Source organism: Clinocottus analis, unplaced genomic scaffold (genome assembly GCF_023055335.1).
Source record: "Clinocottus analis isolate CAN_PGR_092001 unplaced genomic scaffold, fCliAna1.0.p SCAF_6, whole genome shotgun sequence".
Classification (NCBI taxonomy): domain Eukaryota; kingdom Metazoa; phylum Chordata; class Actinopteri; order Perciformes; family Cottidae; genus Clinocottus; species Clinocottus analis.
In genome coordinates this window covers 17,892,113-17,913,974 of record NW_027176218.1, presented here as the reverse complement: position 1 = coordinate 17,913,974, position 21,862 = coordinate 17,892,113, and the positions used below count along the sequence as shown (strand labels likewise).

At 42.0% G+C, this 21,862-nt stretch overlaps 2 protein-coding genes across 2 annotated transcripts in view; both read left to right on the top strand.

Annotated features, from left to right (window-relative positions):
* The first annotated feature begins 165 nt into the window (after positions 1-165).
* Positions 166-10,311, top strand: ferry3 (FERRY endosomal RAB5 effector complex subunit 3). The gene is made up of 14 exons (XM_068603348.1): positions 166-242; positions 661-849; positions 1,491-1,636; positions 2,959-3,140; positions 3,483-3,582; positions 3,809-3,930; positions 5,287-5,393; positions 5,561-5,758; positions 5,977-6,105; positions 6,760-6,828; positions 6,966-7,168; positions 8,726-8,783; positions 8,935-9,002; positions 10,159-10,311. The coding sequence occupies exons 2-14, from the start codon at positions 669-671 to the stop codon at positions 10,249-10,251; spliced, it is 1,656 nt and encodes a 551-aa protein (XP_068459449.1). The 5' UTR covers positions 166-242; positions 661-668; the 3' UTR covers positions 10,252-10,311.
* A 2,856-nt stretch (positions 10,312-13,167) lies between these two features.
* zgc:77158 (solute carrier family 45 member 3) overlaps positions 13,168-21,862 on the top strand; it is a 28,655-nt gene continuing 19,960 nt past the window's right edge. Inside the window, exon 1 of the mRNA XM_068603346.1 lies at positions 13,168-13,272. The gene's annotated coding sequence lies outside the window, so the exon portion shown is untranslated. The remainder of the gene's footprint in view (positions 13,273-21,862) is intronic.

Sequence of the window (21,862 nt, the reverse complement as noted above, 5' to 3'; positions counted from 1 at the left end):
AAGATAACTACGCACATAAAATGTCTACAATTCGCCAAATGGATTAGCTCTCAGACACGTATCATAGTACTTCTGATGAATAACTGAATAAAATAATTATATAAACACCTAAACATCATCTCGCGAAAGTGCTTCTGCTGTCACGCCGCGAACAACTCAGTCCGAAGCGGTCAGCTGACTGAACCTGACAGCAGCACCCTGCAGCCTCTGCAGCAGGAAACACCATATTCATTCATTCTCAGGTAAATCCAACGCTTTTAGTATTTACATGTTCACCACAGTAAAGCAAACAGCGATGTTCAGCTAGACATGTCTTGGACAGGCTGCCAATTTTATTATTTTCTTTAGCTTTAGCTACACGGCTAGCTAACATGGAGCAACAATAACATGGTCACGTCAGCCGACTTTTTACAGTGATTGGCTATTACACTTAATGAGAAACTGCGAAACACACCTCCTTTGTTAGTTATAGTTTGACAATCTGTCGATTAAGAAATCCTAAACCCAATGTGTTGCTTGTGCTGTATGGGAAAGCTGTTTTCTTTGCTGTGTCAGGTGGTTTAACTTGTACCCCATGTGACCCTCAGACTTAAAATATATAACCTTCATTAATTTGGTCACTCTTATTCTTTTTCTTCTTCTTCATTTTTCATTCTTCAGACGCAACCATGAAGAAGAACAAAAGCAAAGTGAACAGCACTGCAGAGAAAGAGTTTGTGTTTGAGTTCAGGGCAGGGACACACAAGTGTGTCCTCAAAGTGCCTCTACAGTTTCCTGCTCAAGAGAACATCTGTGACCTTCACGGACGCCTGATGCTGCTCCATAAAATACCCTGCTACATAGAGGATGGTGAGGCCGCCGCGCTTACGAGTTACACAACATTTTTTATTTGCGGTATTATCCTACACCCAGGTGGAGACGACTTTGTTAAGGGAAATTCCACTGTTTCTTTACCTTCCACGTTTTTGAAGCAAGCAAAGCATTTTAATCTGAAAACTTGTCAGGGGCTGTTTGTTATCTTGCAAGAAGCTCTCCAACAAAGCACTGATGATGATGACAAGCCTCTTTCACATTGTCTTTTAAAGGAAATCAAAAAGTAATTAAAACCTCTCCATATTCTTATTTTCAGGTGACAATATTTGTTCCAATATACTCCTACAAAGCACACTAGCGCTGGACAGAACTGACACATATTTGAGAATGAGTAACTGCAAAAATGGTATTTCAAACATGGTAATTTAAACTCTGTCAAGCAAATCTACATAGTTGAACAAGAAACATCATATTCTGTTTATTAGAGATGAATCTATTAAAATAACATCTCCCTATTGATGGGAATAAAGTGGTATTGTCATATCAGAATGCGTGCTGTGAGATTGAAACCTAAATGGATGGAATGGAGCAAGCCCGTTGTGTTTCTGTAATGTAATAGTCAGCTTGTAAAGAAATTATATGACATTTTTTGCTGTGTTTTTCACCTCTTTCTGCAGAGCTTAAAACCTCCCTTTCCAACTTCATTGAGAGTGAGACTATCCTGGATTATGACAGAGAGGCAGAGCTGGCCCTGCACCGACTCACAGTGGGCGATGTAGATGTGAACCAGCTCACCAACGCATGGACCAGGTCTTATGTGGAGGTGATGACACATTTCAGTATGTTTTTGTACCCGAAGACTAAAAGACATTAGTATATTATACCACAAGCTTTCATATGATTATCTACTGTACTGCAGTCTGTTGACAGACTCACTGTCAGGTTGCGTTTTTGCATTCCTTTGGATTTTACTCACATCATTTCAGCTTTATCTACACTTTGTGTTAGTGGGACGCCTCATGAATGCTCTTTACGTCACGATTTATATTTGATTCAATACACAAATTGCTAAGAAACTCTAGGAAGATATTTCTGTGAAAGAATGTCTATTAATAATGTAAACGGTGTGTTTTATTCTGGGCAGGTGTTTATTTCAGGCACTGGCTGCTCGGCACACCCTGATCGTATATCCACTACATCATGTTTCTGTAGTACCACAGCAGTGTTTTCCGAAGTGTCCTTGAATGCTCCCTAACCCTAACTTCGGGTCAGTCAGGGATTATTAAAGTAATTTAAACAGAAGTGCAGTGTATCTGCAAATTGATTATTCATGAGTTCCTGAGGGGGAAAAAAAGAAATCTCATTATATAAGCCTGCGTGCTGCATTTAAAGTCTCCTCATTGCACTTGGTTCAACTTTGATATGCGTCTTCCCAGTTATCGATTGCGTGGCGGCTGGTTGCACATATTTGAGAGAAGGGTCATCGCTGTATATTATTGATCGATACCAAACAGTCCGGCGACACACAGAAGTGGACTTTGTGCTGTTATAAATAAATAAGGAATGGTGTTCTCTTCTGAGATCATGAACGTCTCTTATTTATTAAGTCTCAGGTCTTTAGAAAAAAAGACAAGGGCTGCCTCGGCGCGTCTTGTGAAGCCGCTCTGACCTACTGCGCTCATACATTTAGGACTGGCTCCCCATTTACATTTTTCTGCAGTCACACAGAAATACATGTGGATGTTTTTCAGTGTCCGTCATGTTTGTGGTCTCAGCTTGTATAAATGGAGGAGTTTCAGATTCTATTTCTGTTCGGTTGCTTTACTAATTATGGATGTGGCATGGAGCTGCCTAGTTTGTTGAGCTGATCAAAACACTCATTCACAAATGTGTTGACATTTCATCTGGCCTTCCTCATTTGTCTTCCTCTGCCCACAGAAAATGTAGTTTTTTTAACACTTTCTACTGAACTCTTGTCCAGCAGATCATCACTCACAATGACTGAAGATTTAGCTTCATATAAGGAAAGCGACTGTGCAACATGCAATGCATCGAGGGGTTGGGTTGTCTTTCTTTGCCTTTTGTATAACCACCTGCAGTAACCATTTCAAAATGGTCATTTCATTTTTCCTCTCACTGCTTCAGACAACACTGGAGCACGCTCGGCCCGAAGAGCCCAGCTGGGATGAGGACTTTGCCGACGTTTACCATGAGCTGATCCACTCCCCTGCCTCAGATACGCTTCTCAACCTGGAGCACAACTACTTTGTGAGCATCTCCGAGCTCATCAGTGAGAGAGACATGGAGATTAAGAAGCTACAAGAGAGGTTGGTGTTTTTCTTTGTAAATTCACCTGTGTATGGTGAAAACTCGACTCTCCTTCTGTGTTCTTAGATTTATCTTTTGAGTTCACATCTGTTTTGTTTTCATACGGCAAATGCAAAAGCTTCACAGCAAAGGGGGTGAATACAAATTCACGCCCCACTTTTCTATTTTTAAAATTTGTGTAGGCCCATAAGATCAAATCCAGATATAAACTTTTCAATTCAAGGTTGTAATGCAGCAAAAATAGGGATAACACCAAGCGGGTGAATATCTTTGCAAGGCTCTGTCGATGATGATGTATTTTTTTCTTAAAAAACCAAGGAATATGTTTCTCTGTCTGACAGGCAAGCCGCTGAAATGGACAAAGTGATGCATGAGCTTGGGAATACTTTGAGTGACCAGGATGTAAATGCAGTTGCCTCTCAACACTTTGATGCACAGCAGGTAAAAAATGAGTTGAGGTGCTCTGCAAGCAGTGTTGATACCAGGTGCACCTTTATCGCAGTACAAAGTCATCATTTTACCACATATTAAACATTTAGGAGGAGCTTGTGAATTTTCCTTTTTTTCAAATTCAGATTTGCCCCAGTCCGCTCAGTCCAAATATATGTTGTTGTTGTGGTTGTTGTATCGAATTTCCTTAGTGTTTGACTTTGTGTCATTTGATCAGGTGTTGGAGAACAAGTGGGCCAGTGAGCTGAAGCAAGTTACTGGCATTCAAAAGCATGAGTATCAGCAGTGGGTCATCAGTCTGCACCAGGACCTGCAGAAATCCAACAGCAGCCAAATTACGTGAGTTTGTGTTTGTGCACTCGGACAACAGACTCTGTTAACATGCTGGATTTGTGTGAAAACTGAAGCATGATCTGTGTTTGTGTGTGGACAGCTGATATTGGTCGGCCTACTTTACACTCCTGTGCAGTTTGACGGGCACTTTCAGCTCCTTCAAATTTTGGGGTACAGCAATAGTTAATTTAAGATGATGAACGCTGGAGTTCCTGACTCTGGTTTAAATTAAATAAAAAATCTGCAGTGCAGATAGATGTCTACAATGTGCAGATGTGACATCTTGGAAGTAGCATTGTCAAAAGGCAGCAACAGAACGGCGCGTCTTGCTCTTTGTTCACTGACAGTGTGGCATCGGTGGGTTTATGTTCAGTTTAAGTTCATATGTATACTTACATTTATAAACTTAAAAAACTTACATTGATGAAATAGGGTGACAAAAAGAAGGTTCTAAAAAGCATAGGATATTGGTACAACTTCATGAAACTGACACAATAAAATAATGTATACACCCCCCTATGTGAATTGTGCTACTTTAAAAGTCTCATCTAATCTTGACTAGAGGTCAAACTGCCACTCAACTAACAGGATCTTAACCGCTGCACGATATAATCCAAAACATGACATGCCTGCTGGCCCTTTTTGAAGTGCAGACTCCATTTACATAGAAATTGAAGTGATTACAAGAGGTCAAAAACTCATCTAAGTTTGACTGATGCTCAGCTTTACAAAATCAGTTCTGACTGTCATCACAAGGAAACAAAACTCTAAAAGTGGTTAACAGCAATGTAGTCCCGCAGAGTGAGTGGTGGTTTAAATTCAGGTCCTACACTACTCTACATATATTGGATATTCCATCAAAACAAAGATACCACCAGGAACTGTGTGCGAAGAGCTGCTCAGACAATGTGCTGACCCTGCATCAGTTTATTCCTAATGATGAATATCATTATCTTATTATCTGTTGGTGGAACTTCAAACTTCTACATCAGCACTTCGAACCCTTTGTAAATATTCATTTTTATAGCAAGAGCCCGTAAAGATATTCAGTTTGCAACTTTGAGTTCTTTTATATTGTTTCTTAATGTTTTTAAATGAAGTGCTGAAACTAAATGTTGAGTCCTTCTAACTGAGACATCCATAAGCAAATTGCCTGCATTTTTTCATGTTTTTAATTAGCAACCAAAAAAACTGCTGAATCAGTGGGTTTTCCCCCTAAAAATAAATGTGAAAAGTGCCTTATATGTATACAAATACATGTAGAACATATTTAAATGTACTATCTGCAGATTTAAAAAAAAACAAACCTTTTTTTAAATAAATATCTTAATTGATTGATTTTGATGTACTATTGATTTCCAGTGAGGAGATTAAGGTGCAGCCCAGCCAGCTGTCGGAGCTGGCAGATTCTGGTGCCAGGATGTTTGAGGAGCAGCCTCAGCTGGAGGAGAGCTTCACTATACATTTAGGTGCTTGACTTGTCACATGCTCTGCAACTCTTTGTACACATTTTTCTCAGCACTGTTCATAAAACACTTGTATTGTGTTTAGTTTTTGGTAATGTTCGTCACTAAAGATGTATGAAAAGCAGTATTAATGTGACCTGCAGCACAGTGCCTAATCCTTTTCTGATCAGGAGCACAACTGAAGACGATGCACAACCTGCGACTGGTCCGGTCAGATGTGCTGGACTTCTGTAAGCACCGGCGGCACGGCAGTGGTGGGGCGAAACTGAGGCGGCTGCAGACGGCCCTCTCGCTCTATTCCTCCTCGCTGTGTGGTCTGGTGTTGTTGGTCGACAACAGGGTCAACTCCTACAGTGGCATCAAGAGAGGTCAGGGGGATGCTGTTTTCTCACTTTCACCATGAGAATACAACCGTTTAGTGTTTAAAGGAGAAGTGAAAGTCATCGTTAAATGATTTGTTTAAAGGTTTGCTTTGTTTTTAGAGTTGGGAGTACTGTCTCGAGGCATAATAACAGATATATTAACTTTAACTTCATGCATCATTTCATCCCGGGTCTGTTCTGTTGTTTTGACCCCCCCCCCCCAGACTTTGCAACCGTCGCGAAGGAGTGCACAGACTTCCACTTTCCCTTTCTGGAGGCGCAGCTGGACGAGGTGCAGCAGGTGTTGCTCTATGCCAGAGCTCAGCGGAGCAGCAAACACAAAGAACAGCCTGGTCAGACTTTTGGTTGCTCCACAACATCTACAATACAGAAAAAAAGGATTAAGAAAAATAATACAAGACTTGTGAAGACAATTGATAATTATATTTTTTTTTACCAAGCCATGCATTACACAAGGCTGAACTTATATTTTTGATCATGGCCTTGGACCACTGACACACAAAGCTGCAAGATACGATCTTATCTTAAGAGTCGTTTGGTTTGGCTGAGTTCCTCTCAACAGACAGAAATTTAAGTTAATCTCTAAATAACCTGGTTTGATGTTTAGCGAGACACGGAGGAGCGCCTTCATCTCTAGAATTGAAGCTGCCTTCAAAACGAGTCAACGGAAAGAAAGTATATCTGTATGAATGGCTGTAACAGTGTGTGCTACAGAACTTTACCCTGCAAACATCTTCCCAGAGTTAGAGCGTGTCAGTGACATGCCAGCAGTGTGAGTGGGGGATTAAATAGTCACAAAGTAGAAAACACTTTACAGCGCTGCCACTGCACTGACAGAAACAGTGTCCAGATCCTTATCACAGCATACATTGAGTGTTCGGCCAGCAGAGCTGTACATAGAAGCATTATTTCTTGGTTACAAGCCTTTCATTGCCATCAAGTGTCCTCATGAGATTATTTGACAGAAAGGATTTTATGTATTACAGAAATTCCAAGGAACGGAGGTGATGATAAGAGCAAAAATGTTGAAAGAAATCCATCTAACATCTTACCAGGTACTGAATATCATTTTTATTCAGATTGAGAGAGCAGAGCATAACTGCTACATTGATTTATTACACATAATCTTTTCCACCACACTAATTCTGTATCCTGTTTTCTCAATATCACACACTGCTGCGTCTCCCTTAAGGTGAGTTCTACATCTCGCGGCACTCCAACCTGTCAGAGGTCCATGTGGTCTTCCACCTGTGTGTGGACGACAATGTGCGCTCGGGTAACATCACGGCCCGGGACCCGGCCATTATGGGCTTGAGAAACATCCTGAAGGTCTGCTGCACACACGACGTCACCACCATCACGGTCCCGCTGCTGCTGGTCCACGACATGTCGGAGGTAAGAGCAGCAGAGAGCACGCCGAACGCTTGTTCATAAGGGTGATAATAATGTACGAGTTTGCAGGCTAAACAAACACTTGACTTGAACAGTAACATGGAGTGTAACCATACTGCCAGGCAGGTCTTGTATGGGATGGTCCTATGCTTTGACCTTAAGTGGGATGCGTCTTGGTTCAGGCTGCACAATTAATCAAATTTTCAATATGGCCGTGATTTTCAAATCACAGGAGATGCAATATTTGTCAAAGGTGAGTACGTTTACAGAAGAGGGAACGCTTTCAGCGACTGAATAACTGTGCAAAAAGAGTCTTTGTTTACGTAACCGAGGGCTTCTGACTTTTGATGCCCCAGGAACCAGAGGAACTTTAATTAATAGTTTGTGGTTCAACAGCAAAACGTTCGACCAGTCATCTTCTTTTCAGTCCTGTTTGCTATTTAGTGGAGATGTTTTGCCTGTTTGTACAAGCCTATTTGAGTTTAAGCATTGAAAACACCATTGTTTGTCTAGAACAAGGGTCAGCAACCCTTCCTAAAGAGCCATTTTGCCATTTTTCCACTTAAAAAAATGTGTCTAGAGCCACAAAAGCTGTGTGTTTGCTCTGGAAGAGTCTTTCAACATTAGATAATTTGTTGTTTGCTAATTTCTCGTCATATATCAGCATACAGGTCAGAAGGCAGTGAAATGTATCCGTTCATAGTTTAGCAAGGGAGGGGCTCTGCAAATCACCAGTACCTGCAGGGGAGGAGGCTTCACAGCGACAAAATAGAGTATGATGCACATTTTAGTAAAACAAAAAATATGTATTTGTGACCCAGTATCACCTTAAACTCAAAGATAAGAGGAGTTCCCTTTGAAAGATTGTCCACATGGCAAAAGTTATTATTATATTTATTATTTTTCAAGGAGCCGCAACAGAGGTGTGAAAGAGCCACATGCGGCTCCGGAGCCGTGGGTCGCCGACCCCTGGTCCAGAAGAACTGGAGACTAAAAATAAAACAGGGCTGTGCCTCTTGTACCCATTTCTATTTTCTTTCTCCAAGCATTTATGACTTTGTGGAAAAAGGACTCTTGAAGCTATTACTTACTTGCCCTATAATACATGTCTAAAGGCTTTCAGAGAGGAAATTAAAAACTCTGTCAACCAATTTTATGGTTGTAAGAAATACATTTACTTGCTTTAATTGCTTTAGCAAAGACCACACCTGCCTTTTTATGAACGGCAACAGCCAGCTCATCACGGACACCAGCGTTAGCCATACGGACAAACTCTTCGAGCATAATATCCTATTGTTCACATGTCAGGCACCCATTGCTCAAGCCTGTGCAGTTTATCTGGAGGGCAAACCGTTTAGTGGGTTACGCCGTTCACACGGGTCTAAACATGGGCCTCGACGACTTTCCTGCCTCTAGTTCATGGAGGCAGGAACACAAAGTGCCTTCAATTAAACATTGTATGTGTAGATACAGTCCCCTCACAAGAGTTTGTGTTTGACTAAGGCAGTATTTATTTTCTTTATTTCTTTTTAAACTATTTTCATTCTGATGTCTCTGCAGGAGATGACCATACCGTGGTGTCTAAAGAGAGCAGAGCTGGTCTTCAAATGTGTAAAAGGTAAGCTTTTATGCTCAATGCAGGATGACAGATGGTAGATACACAAAATAATGTAATTACAAAACTAGTTAAGAAAATAGTGCCTGTAATACACTGAACATTTATGATATATTTTTGATATTTTTAATTTCAATCTGTTTTTCCTTCGCAGGCTTCATGATGGAGATGGCCTCGTGGGATGGAGGAATATCGCGCACAGTCCAGTTTCTGGTGCCAAAGGTAAGAGCAGAACATACCATCATACCGTGTTTTTGGTCTCACAACTCTGAGCTGAGGCGACGCGCAACCATCCTTTTAAGTAGTAATTTGCCAGCAAACCTCTGTTAATGCAGCAGAAATGTTTACTCGTGGGACTCGCATGTACGCAACACCACACAAAAGGCACATCTGGCCCAGCTGAACAAAGCTCAGACGGAAGATGCTTTGAAGAGCGTGCCATGAATCACAGATTAGAGCGCTTTAGGTTCTCTTGACCAATGTTTACACTGCTGTGATAAAAGAAAGCTGACTGAGAGATCCTCTATGTAATTGTGGGATAAGCAACGGGATTAACGTTTGGCTTTCCACCACTGAGGCATTACTCCCTGGATACTCACTTGGATATCCAGGTCTAACCTTATGTCAAAGTAAAAGGGAAAGAAACATCCAGGATCAACTGCGCACAAGGAGGTTCAGGTAGTTTTGACTCCAGTTTATCTGGATGTTGTATATCTATAGCTTTTGTGGTTTGTCAGGAAGGCAGCGGAGCTTATAGGGCGATCTCGTGTTGACAGGTTAGGATGATAAAACCAGCGCCATCAAAGGATTCTCGACTGTATTGGCTTCCCGTCAGCTACATGCTCAGACACCATTCAAAATAGCAGCTCTGAAACAACATTGTTTTCTGTGCCTCAAAGAGACGCGGCTATATATATATATATATATATATATATATATATACACACACACACTGTGTTTGCTTGTGGGTGAATGCTGCGCGAATGCTTAAAGATTAATACTTAACATTCTTATTTGACGGGTGGCGACGCTAACGCGCCATGTCCCCCTGTTAAAGCTGTCACAGCTGCAGGAGCTCACATCATTTCAGCATCTTGACTACAGTTTCCTGGGGAAGAAAAATACCCTGTGATGTTGAACTGAACGGCACCACAGTGGGCTGGTAACGCCTGGCTGTGTACACAAACAGTCCAGATGTGTTTTTTTGTTGTCATGGGCACAATTTCCAGAAGAAAAAATAAGTTGACATTGCTTTTCCTTCCATTGTCATAGTGCGTGGACTTAAAATGTGAGTAAGAGGTGCAATGGTTCCTCCGTTGCTGCTTAACAAATCACTAATCCTGGCTGGGTCTTTGTGTGTCTTTTCTTGTGTTGACAGAGTATCTCAGAGGAGATGTTCTACCAGTTGAGCAACATGCTGCCTCAGATCTTCCGTGTCTCCTCCACCCTAACTCTCACCTCAAAGCACTGATGCACCACATCCTCACCTCACGGCATTCTGACTAATGGACACTGGTTTATATGAGCAGTTATACAGACATGTGTGGGAGGGTGGGGGGGGGTGGGGGGGGGCGGCATTCATTAAAATGGGGGTCAACATAATCTGGTTGCATTTGCAGAAGATGTGCGAAAACAATTTTAAACGAGACGAGAGACATTTGTATGCATTTGGTGAGCCTTGTTATTTCTGTGCCTTCCATAGCTACACCCGCTGTAAATACTTCTTACTGGATTCAGTGGCTCCAACGCAGCTGCTGCAGTTATCATTTCAAGCCTCCGGGGTGCGGTTCTGGTGACAGAGTTTTATGACATCATGACATCAGCCGGTGATGCAAGTGTACCAGTTTTTCCTTTAAAGCCGCGGTTGTAGCTTCCCGCATGTTCCAGCTGCAGCACAATGGAGAGAGCTGTGTTGGTGGAGTTGTTTTAACTCGCTGGTACTGCCATCAACGGAGCAGAAAGAGAATAAAGTGTTTACTAAAGCCATGAAGCTGGATAATGGCGGCAATTGGACAGACTTGACCTAACTGTATTAGCTACCGCGCTACATGTGACTTTTGTAGTGTTTTAACCACATGTTACTATACGGATGTAATGACAGTATATAGATTAGAAAAAAAGAGAATTTTTAAACACAGATCTCCTCTTTAAATCTTTTTTTTTTTAAGTATGTATGAAGTCACGGTCACATTTCATCTGTTGAATGTTCATGAAGATTCCTGATGTATGAAAACACAGTTTAGCCATCAAATGAGATTCCACAGTTTGGAAGCTAATTTGTCCAGAGAAGTGACATAAAGTCTGACTGCTCGTCCCAAAAGAAGAATGCTGTTGCTGCTGAGATCCGCAACGTGCAGGTGTTTTTATTGCAGCATTGCAGTAAGTTGTAGTGAGGATCACTCTTTGTGTGTTATTTTGTGTGTGTGTGTGTGTGTGTGTGGTCCCTCCCTTCTACCTCTGTAACAGCAGATGGCACTATTCCTGAGGACAGAGGTGACCACAAAAAAAGAAAAAAGACTAAGTTTAAATGTGAATTTCATGTTAATCCCGATGAGCCCTGCGGGGCTCTGTGTGAATTGTGTTGAACCCTCAAACCTAATCAAATGTGTATTCTGTATATTTTTTACATTTTTATGTTTGAATAAAAAGAAGCGCTCACCACACAGACTTGATGGAAATTCTTCATGAAAGCCATCATAAGCTCATGACAGACTTTCACATTTTGTCTGCTGATGATTATTTTCTTCCCCTCTGCCAACAGTGATACACTTTAGTGGTGTTTAGTTCTGTGCTTTGGGTTATCCACAGGCTCATAATCTCTCTGAAGTTAATAATCCACGTCATTCATTGAAATTACATTCCTCGTACATCTAATATGAACCATTTCAGACCGACTGAAATCTGTTTGGCTTGACAGGAAGTTTCCCACAGCAAAGCAGTGATATGAGAAGAGTCGAGAGTGAAGCAATCAAAGCGAGTTGCCTTCTCTTCCTTCCAGATAAACAAGAAGGCCAGTGGCCCCTCGGAAGTGATGAGATTGAATAGCGTTATGTTAAAACCTGCAACTTAATACCACGCTGCCATGCTGAGAACCCACCAAAAGAATATGAATATAAGAATATGTATTGCTGAGTATTTGGCATTCTTGGGACTGGTCTCAGTGGCCTGGGGTGTTTGGTTTCCTTGGGAGGAAAATGCAGATCCAACTCTTTCTCCTCTCTCGGTTCTGGACAAATGATAGAAAAGGATCCGAGCAACATTCACAAACTGGATATGAAACCTACAGGCTCTCCTCAGGCTGAAGTACTCGTTGGTCGAGAATGTCTAGTCACTCACAGGCACAGAAACATGACCGGGGAACAGTCATCATTATTAGTGCCTCGTTGGAAACATCCGTTCACATTTGTCTGGTTGATTCAACACTTTGTCCTTCCCTGGGAAGCAGTAACGGTTTCTGCATCAGTGCAGGTTTTACCCTCCCAGAGCAGAATTATTCAGTAATAATGGATTTCCTCACTTAATTGAACTTGCCTGAAAAACAATTTGGTGATACAAATATTAAAGGAACATTTGAAAAACAGAAAAAAAACATGATTTATGTGTGATTTTTATGTGTGATTAAAAAAAAACTTGATTACAGTCATGGTGTGCTTAAAACAACATTGATCCATAATTTACGCCTTTTTTCCATCCACATGTTTAAGTTACAACAGCCCACATTGCAACTTGCATACTTGCTGATCGGTAGCCTACATTGTTGGACATGATATGGTCACTGGATGCCCGGTAATTTCTGCTTCATGAATGAACCAATGCCATGGTATTTAAATGAGCAAACTGAACTCACGTTAGAAAGTGCGCCTGCTTTTTTTTTTCTTCTTTTCTGTAAAGAAAATAAGTGCGTAGGCAGGATGTAGGCTATGTGTAGACATGTGCTGCTGAACAATAGGAAGGACAAGGTTGAACAAAAGAATAATAGTTCATTCAATGATACATAATAGCAGAAGCGTTTTAAAGTCCAACTGAAAAAAAAATCTCTTTTCTTCACTCAACTGTTTGTTTACTGTTTTGCTATTTTCCTCTCGCGTATCCACGTCACAGGTAATGCGACCGGAACTTGAAATGTTTTGCTTCAACAAAATAAAATCTCGTTTGACCGTATGAGGCACTGAAAATGACATTATAAACATTAAAGTGCGTGCCTTAGTTTGGTTGAGTGTGTACGCATCTTAAAAGTATTTCATCGTCGTGCTTGTTTTTGTATCATAATGAGGTTTTATTTTGTCATGTATATAAAAAAAGGGCCAGTGAGGAGCGCTTTGGGGACATTTATTTTGGAAAATGCTGACCGGAAGTTGTAGTTGCCACTAGCTTGACAGCTGCTGGTCACAGCTGGGTATCTTGCTCTCTCTGCAAGTTGAGCAACAGCGATACGTCGAGAGAGAGAGAGCAAGTTGCTGCACGGATCTCCCGGAGCTGCACTTAACTTGAGGTGAAGTTGCATTCAAGATGGTCCTTTAATGAAATGATAGTGTTGACTAATTCTGCGCCTGTTTAGCGGTTTTTACCAAACACGCATCTGACGCGGCGCTTTTGGGGCTGAACATCGCTGCGTGGGTTGAAACTTATTCATTGTATGTGGCTGCCGATGACCGCGTCTTAAACCCCGCGGACAACGAGGTCTTGAATCTCCAGCCAAACGTCAGCGTGCCTAATTCATGCGACGCCAGAAACCGTGATTTAACCGAGCCAAAAAAATGGACGCGCGTGGTTGTGTTGATTCAGGCTGAAGAGGTGCAGACCGCGGGGAGCCAGGGTCCGAGCGGCAGCAGCACGGGGCTTTCTGGAAGTTTTTTCCACTGTGCGTAGCTGACTGCACATACACACTCACCGACGTGGTGCCAAGTGCCATGGTGGCATTAACTTTACGGGCTCACCGACCGTCTCCGTCCACGCGAAAGCCTGCACGTTTAACGTGCTGTTTGGCGCTGCACTGACGCTAACCCCGCTGTGTGACTCATGGGTGGGGGGTTCAGGGACCACTGTTTGGAAAGTTGCTCCCAAACTCTTCTGGCTTGAGCTGTTTAAAATCGTGTTGTTTTCATACACTGGTGAAGTAATTTGTAGGTTTCCTGAGGTTGCCTGAGAGCCAGATGAGCTCAGATATGCTGATGCAGCATGTGAACACAACATCCATGGCATTATATTATTGTACTGAATTTAAGATTTTCTTTTCTTTTTTTTTTAACCTTCACATTTTCTAATCTCTTGGTTTGAAAGTTCAACTCCCACTAGAACATACATACAGTTGAAGATGATGAATGAATCTGTGACTGAACCTGCACAGTTTCCAAGAGGTATAGACTCTTTTCAAGAACTTTAACTTCCTCAGAACAGCGATTACTCACTCGCTCGTCTTTCCTCGTTGCAATCCTCACTGGAAACCAGAAATGTCTTCCTTACCGGCTGTTTTGGTGGTGTTTACTTATTTTGCCTGTTTGTCCGTTTATTATTGATGCCTCATATCTTATTATTGTAAAAGGAAAAAGACAAATTTGACTTTCTCACAGTTAAAATATATGACAGGAAAGTCTGTTGTCTACTGTTGTAGACAAATGTTGACATGTTTTGCACCAACGATCATATTTGTTTACTTTTGTCTCAGTTTTTACAGCCTATTTCTAATTTTAAATGTCTTCATTTAGAGAATACAATGTCAGGAATGTAAATTGCATTTTCAAGTAGCCTAAACTACTTTTCCAGCAAGCTGCAGTTTAAGAGCTAAAAGTTTCCATGTGTTTTTGTGTATGTGAATGTGCTTCATTGGCTTGTACTGCACCCTTTAAGTTTGAAAGAGCACATTTAGGGGGAAGAGGATCAAAAGGTTAAACAGCTCTAACCCATGACATGGGGACTTTTATTGTCACCATGACCATGACTTGGCCGTTACACAAAGACCTCTTTCCCTCTCCATGGACCACTGAAGTGTGTTATTCATTCTACCCTGGAAAATAGACTCTTCTCTTCCCCGTTGGCCCGGCAGCTCTTCTCCTCTTTTTTCTTCTTCTCTTGAGTCTATTTAGTTTCCTCAAAACCACCTTTCTTCAGCCTTCTTTACCCCTTTTTAAACTGCAACAAAGTCTAATTGTGTCTCCTCCGCCTTTTTATTTCTAGAACTAGTCTCCACGTGAGATCCCTCGGGTATTCTGCATTCAAACAATCCCAAAAATATGACTTCTAATGTTCAGTGACTAGAAGTCACTGTGATCTGAGAGGATGATCTCAGAGCAGCCACATTCTTAGCGCTCACTACTTTCCATGCGTCGCCTCAGGAGGAGTTTGCGCCGCTCTCTGCCGAGCTCATCTGCGCCTCAGTGACAGACAGGATCCTTAACCCAGGACGCTGTGGCTAGACCAGATGGCCGTTCTCTGACTGCTTTCTGACAGTCTCATATACCCCCAAGCCGAGCGTAGGATAATCACCCGTCGTCGAGGACACCAAGCTACTTAAGCGGACTTTGCAGTTTTAATCAGTCGTAGGCTGTTTATCTCTCTGCTTTCCAATGCGTACCTGAGTTCTCGATGAATTACACTCAACTCCTGCATATGTTTTTATTTGAAGACAGGTGGTGGATTATTGTGGTGGGTGTGATTTATTTAAATTTTTTTGCTGCTACCTCTTCCTAATGTGGAGAGCCTGAAGAGCTTTTGCTGGAAGCGTTTTTTTTCCTTCTTTTTTCCCCTCTCTCTTAAGCTCTGTGTCCTCTTCAAAGCTTTGTGCGCTGCCGTTGCACTGGTGTCATGTGTAGCCATGAACAATCGCAGGTATGCAATATCTGTACAATGGTGTTCTCTCACGTCAGAGAAGTGCAGGAGACACTCACTCCAGTGGGAAAGTGTTGCTTCGGAGCTCCCTTGACGAGCATGTTTCTTAACATTGCTTTCAGGTTTTAGTTTGTTCAGATTAGTGAAGTTGCAGTGCTTCAATGACCAAAAAAAACCCTAAAATTGTGTCTTTTATTATGTGTCACATATGATATTTATCCTAGTTGTTGCCGTGTTCCTAGTTATATTACCTTTTTGATTTTCTGTCTGCAGGAAATTCACCTAAACGAAACCATGTCTGCACTGCATTCGGACCAATTGATTTGGTGTTTTGCGATGAACTCAGCTGTTGGCTTCATATTGATAGAAGCCATGCTGGCTGAGTCTGTTTTCTTTGTCTCTGTGTGAACGCCCATATTGTGCATTTTTCAGATCTGTGTGTTGTACAGTATTTGGTTGTTATCATAATGAAAACACTTAAACCACTTGGGCCCTGAATGTGTCCCTCGAGCACTAATCATTGTAAAAACAGTGAGCTCATCAGGAGGAGAAATGTAACAGAGATTTGAAAGGGGAGGGGGGTAAATTAGTCTACCCCTAAAAAAATGACATCTACCAATCAAAAGCAACACAACACCTGCTCACAGACAGAGGAAAGGAGATCTTGCGAGTGCTGGTATGCACATTTCTAGGCCGCCATAACTCGGTAACAGCAGGGGAAAGAGCTGAATATTAAGCAGCCTGTCTGGTTTCTGGATCTCTCCTTGACAGGAAGCAGAGGAGCGCAAAAGTTGTTCCTAGCTCTCTGCCGACTGCAGGGTCAAAGTCCAAACAAGTTTCCCTGTAATAGGGCTGCTTTGCAGTCAGCTTGGTTAGGGAGAGACTGCTTATAGGCTCCCCTAATGGGCCGAGGCTAGAGGAAGAGATGACAACCACCCAGGAATGTCACCTCTGTGACATTGATATAATTTCAGGTTCATATTGTTTTTCGACATAAAGTTGCTGCTGGGAATTTTACCCGCCTATTTTTCTTTTTGTTTTGATACTGAATATAATTCTGGAACTTCAGTGAAGTAATTTGTTCCACCTCAAGTTCATCAGCATTTTGTTTTTGAATAAAAGTTAAATATAAGGTGTTAACGTCCCTCTTGCTGTTTCATCATAAAGGTCCTCCGCCAGTATGGAGTGTTCGTGGCCGAACCTTCGTCGGGGTCGGAGTCCTATTGGGACAACTCTCGGGAACATGGCTAACTTTAATTGGTGCGAGAAGGTTAAGGAAGCCATATTCAAATTCAGGCATCTAGGTTATCTGTCATTTTAATATCTGGTCTGATTTTAAACAGAAGATAGCTTCAGTTTTGCATGGAATCGCTCCATGCCAAAGTGTGTGGGTGCGCTGGCGCCAGTTCAGTTCTCTACTGGCTTGCTTGGCCAACTGCTTTTCTCTTTAGCCCTAATTTGTTGTTGTGTATTTCTGTCATTAAAACATGAATGCGCTGCAACACAATGGGTTAAATATGCCAACTGCACAGCCGTTTCTAAAAAGAGAATCACTTGAGCATCACCGACAAAAGTACTTTTCCAACGATGTTCATCTTTCTCCCGTCTGTGCAACAGGAGAATAAATAACGGAAAGGACACCGTGTTCTTTTGTGCGCTCCGATATAAGCAGAGTGAGGCAATGCACCGATCACTGCAACTGTCCTGTAGCCATCGGTAACCAAAGCTCTGTCATTATGGTTTAGAAGTCTGGAGGTATTTCCAGCCGGACTCTGGAACAAATTTTTGTCTCGCTTTATTTACGTGAATTTGACCGCTGGCGTGTTTTCGTAGTCTGTTTTCTTTGCTCCAAAGAGCCTCTGAATGATCTGAGAAGTCACCAGGAACTGCAGCTCTTTCTGTCTCGTTGGCCCAGACTCCCTTCCTCCATTCCATACATTCATAAATCATCAAAAAGCCTCAGGATAGGTGCATATCTTTGCTTAGCACCGACCAACATAACACACCTAAATTGACCAAACTGTTAGTGGCTGAGTTCCTTTCTGGAAAACCACAGAGGCAACAGTGTCTCTCCTTGCGTTGTTCCACTCACAGCCCCTCTGCTCGCCTAATTCAATTTACTGACTTTGTGTGGAGGGGCCTGCGTAGCGGCCTCCGGTCCGGCTCTCACAAAATGTGGGGGACATTGAGCAAAACCAGCCTATTTCTTGGCCGTATTTCCCGAATCCCCATCAATAAGAAGCACTCCATGGGAGTTTGACATGGCTGCTAAACCATAGTTGAAGTCCAGATGAGACGAGCCCTCGTGGGGGCGGGGTGAGGGGGGGGGGGGGGGGGACATTTTCCCATGGTGATAAGGACTTGGCCAGATGTTTGCAATACATATTCACACTCCCTCTCCTCAACTGAAGTCGGAGAAGGCCTAGAGAGTGTGTAATGTGGCGGATCTCGAGAGAGCAAATCTGGTAAGGCGTTCAGTGCACCAAATTATGAATGACGCTGCTACCTCTGGGTAAAATCCTACGGAAAAAACGTCCAGAAAACACCAAGAACGGGAACAGAGAAAGGTTTCCAACTTGAATCTGCACTCTTTGAAGTTTGTTCGCTGTGAATGGGGAAACGGCATATTATAAGACACCAGTGTTCTCTTTCATGTAGCAGGCTGAAAGGGATGCTATTGAGTGTTTGAGGGAGACCTTTGATATTTGAGATGCTCTGTGCCTTGTGAAGGGATCACGCTTATGATTTGAGTCCGTGTGTGTGTGAGCACTTTGATGCCTGCTTCTGCCAGTGCAATGTTTTGTCAGAAATGTTTCGTACAGCTGGCTTAGGGGATCGGCCATGACGGGCCCCACAGCTCTGGTGTGTGTGTGTGTGTGTGTGTGTGTGTGTGTGTGTGTAAAAAAAGGTGCCTGCTGCTCATGCACACATGTGTACAGTAACACAGCTGCAGGCAGCCACATCTAATAGAATTGCTTTTCCACCCTAGTTGACAGTAAACGCTGTCCCGTTTCATATCGAGTGTCCTGTTCAAGATTGAGATGAAGGAAGGAAATATTTGTCTAGGATTACATGTTTCTTTTGTTCTCAGGCTTATCATCCTGTAGAGTGGATGATTGACATTTCTTATTTTCCCTAAAACGCCCAGGGTAGCCTTCCGCCTGTTAGTCAGCATTTATGGGTGGAGCACACAAAGATGGTAATGTTGTAAAAGGTTTCCTTTTGTGTATTTGTTTTGTTTAATAAGGCTGTTTTTCTTCATGTTTTTTAAGGAAAGGCTACATTAAGTTAGTGTGAGTGTGTGTGTGTGTGTGTGTGTGTGTGTGGTAAGAGAGGGGACTTTGCCCTTCTCTACCATCTGGTTTGTGTAGCATTTGACTGAGGCGTTAATCATTGTACCTTCGGGCCACTACTGCTTTGACAACAGCTGGAAAAAAAAAAGGAGATGGACCTGTTGATGTCCATCTGTCCTTATCTCTGTCAGTCCTTGATGCACGGCTGTTTTAACTGTATTCATGCAGCTGGAGAGTTCATGACCTTGGTGATTTCTAGTTTTTTAAAAACAGCTGGAAGGGCCTCCCAGGCTCCATTTCCTCTATCTGAAATGTCTCTCAGCCCTCAACTTCCTATCTTTATTTAAAAGTTGCTAACTTTGTGGATCCAAAGGGATGCAGTTCCTCAAAATAAAGACCTGCGCTGTGCCAGGGTAATTATGGGTGGAAAGGGTGTGTCTTTTTAAAACTGTCAAAAGTGTTTGTGTTCCAGAGTTGTCGTCCTTGTGTTAATGTGCAGCAGGCAGCCTTGCAGTTGTTGAGTAACCTTGTATCGCTACACTTGTAAGCAGCTAGCATTTGCAGTATTTTTAAGTGCAATGTCTAATTTCCTTTTAGACGGGAAATGTAATGAGTCATATTCAAGGATGAGGTTTATTTGTTATTCTCTCAAATTCTGGAAGATCTAAAGATTTTGCAACTACTCAGCATTCTGGGTCAATATAGCACGCACTGAAGAATTCATTTCCTCAAGTGACGACATTGACCACCAACAATCATTGTGGGACATTTCCAACTGTGACACTTCATCTTAATACCTCTAGTCAATGTAAGCCACGACAACATTTCAGCTAATAGGACAAATGTCTTTTTGAGAACATGGTATTGCTTATTTTTTACTTGCACATAGGGTTTATTATTGAAGATTACCCCTCTGATAACCTGTTTTTATCAGGTTGCCATTGCATATTGGAACATTATGACAAATTAGCCATTTGCTTAACACATATACCTTAATGTTGATGAATGTGCATCGACCCTGAAAGAGTAGATGGATTAAGTGCACGAGTAATTAATGAGTTAATAGGAAATTGCCCCAATTTCGATAAAAATCTAATTGATACATTGTCTCAATATTGAACAAAAAGCACAAAAATATAATATCTAGTTTGATAATATAATATCACTGATCCTTTCAGCATATTCATTCATTATCATTCCCTGTTGTTGCCACGGTGATTTAGAGATAATAAAGACGATATTTCACTGATGAGTTTTTGAGACCTCATGGTCCCAATCATCATAATCATAACTGTGACGTTACCTCCATCGACCCGTGTCTTCCTCCTGTCAGCAGCTGGGAAGAACGACAGCGTGAGCGTTTCTCCTAAAGACAATAAATGTGTGACAGCATCGCGAGTACGATTTTGTTCCTCAGTGGACGTTTCCCGGCGCCTCCGTCTGAACTCCTCGTGTGTTTTTCTGTTTGTTCACAGCCCATGCTGGTTCCTGTCGGGTCACTTCTTCTCTCAGGAGAAGAACATGTCCTGCAGTGAGGCTCCTTTTCAGTAAAAGGCCTCACCAGCAAGTGATGCTCTCATTTGTTTTCAGGGAACTTGGAAGAGGAGCTCTTTCTGTTTCTGCTCCAGATGTTACATTATGACGCCCCATTCTCGCTCACCCAATGATTTACTTTAGGGACTCTTTGAGCAGGAATTTCTTATTAATATAAAATTCTAATCTAAAACCCACTAAGAAAAGAGAAAAATGTAATTTATATATTAAAATCTTCATCTTAGTTCTGTGTAAAACATGAGATCACAAGCATAGGAAAAGAGGAATATTACATTTGTTCTGGGAAAAGATCATTTGCATGATCAATATAATGTTGCCTGCATTGCTGTTGAAACATTTGGTGAATTTAGCCAATTAGAGGAGGAATTGTTTCAGTAATTATTTGACAGAGCAGATGTTTTTGGCACCATTGTTGTGGACTTTTGTTTCTTCTTTTCTTTAATCCAATATTAACCACGCACTATGACACTAGATATTGGTGCAGCCATATCACAATTGAAACTGTATTTTATGGGGGAAACCCTGCATTTCTCACAGACTCGCGTCAAATTTTCATTCAGGACTTGGTCCAGAAATTCGGTACAGTGGAAAATACAAACTTGAGTTAACTGTGTTGATTTGGGTTCTTCTTCTCTTGTGAGGCAAGCTCTGACTGATCCTAAAGGGATCTAACATCATGTGGGCCTCCTGGCGTAGCTTTATGGATGGATTCAACATTTCATAATTTAATTTTCATTATTTATGTTACAAGGCCCTCTGTGGCAGTGTGCAACAGATGGCCCTGTGTAAGAAACACTCTTCAGCCTTAAGGGACTGTGTAGAAGAGTCTTGGACCATCTTATGTGCTAGTACAGATAACTCCTGGAGAATGTTAACCGTCTGGTGCTCATGGAGGAGTGCTAATCCTGAAGGCGCTACATGTTAGAAGCTATTGGATATGTATGGAGGCTCTGTGTTTAATGTGTTTAAGCATCAGCTTCACGTATTTACTTAAAGGTTAATTTTCTTTGGAAGCAGACAATGAGTGATTGATCTTTCCCCATCCTATCCTTCGTGCTGTGTATAATGTGGTTGACATTCATGGACCGTGTTGCCATGTCAAGAGCAGTGGCCTTTGGATTCTATTTCTGACACCCTGTTTTGGTTTCCCTGGTTTATCAAAGCAGAGAGCAGCTTGTTGTCGCTTATTATGGCCACGTTGGGTTTGGCCACCACTGGAGAAGTGGAAAAAGGCTACCATGGAATTAAAACCTTCTCTGCCTGCCCAGAGTGCTCATGCATCTTCAGCAAAAGCTGTTTTCAAGCCCATCCGCCATGTTGACAATAGAAACTTTATAGCACGCAAGGTTGAGGTTGTGTAAGATTTTGCAGTTTCATTTCATGTTTCTATAAACAGAGCCATTTGTAGAA

Bases quoted from the DNA above. Each gene is read 5' to 3' on its own strand.
- ferry3 (XM_068603348.1), top strand. From the start codon at position 669: ATGAAGAAGAACAAAAGCAAAGTGAACAGCACTGCAGAGAAAGAGTTT. The intron at 850-1,490 runs GTGAGGCCGCCG...CTCTTTCTGCAG, and splicing joins ACCCTGCTACATAGAGGATG to AGCTTAAAACCTCCCTTTCC. The intron at 3,931-5,286 runs GTGAGTTTGTGT...ATTGATTTCCAG, and splicing joins TCCAACAGCAGCCAAATTAC to TGAGGAGATTAAGGTGCAGC.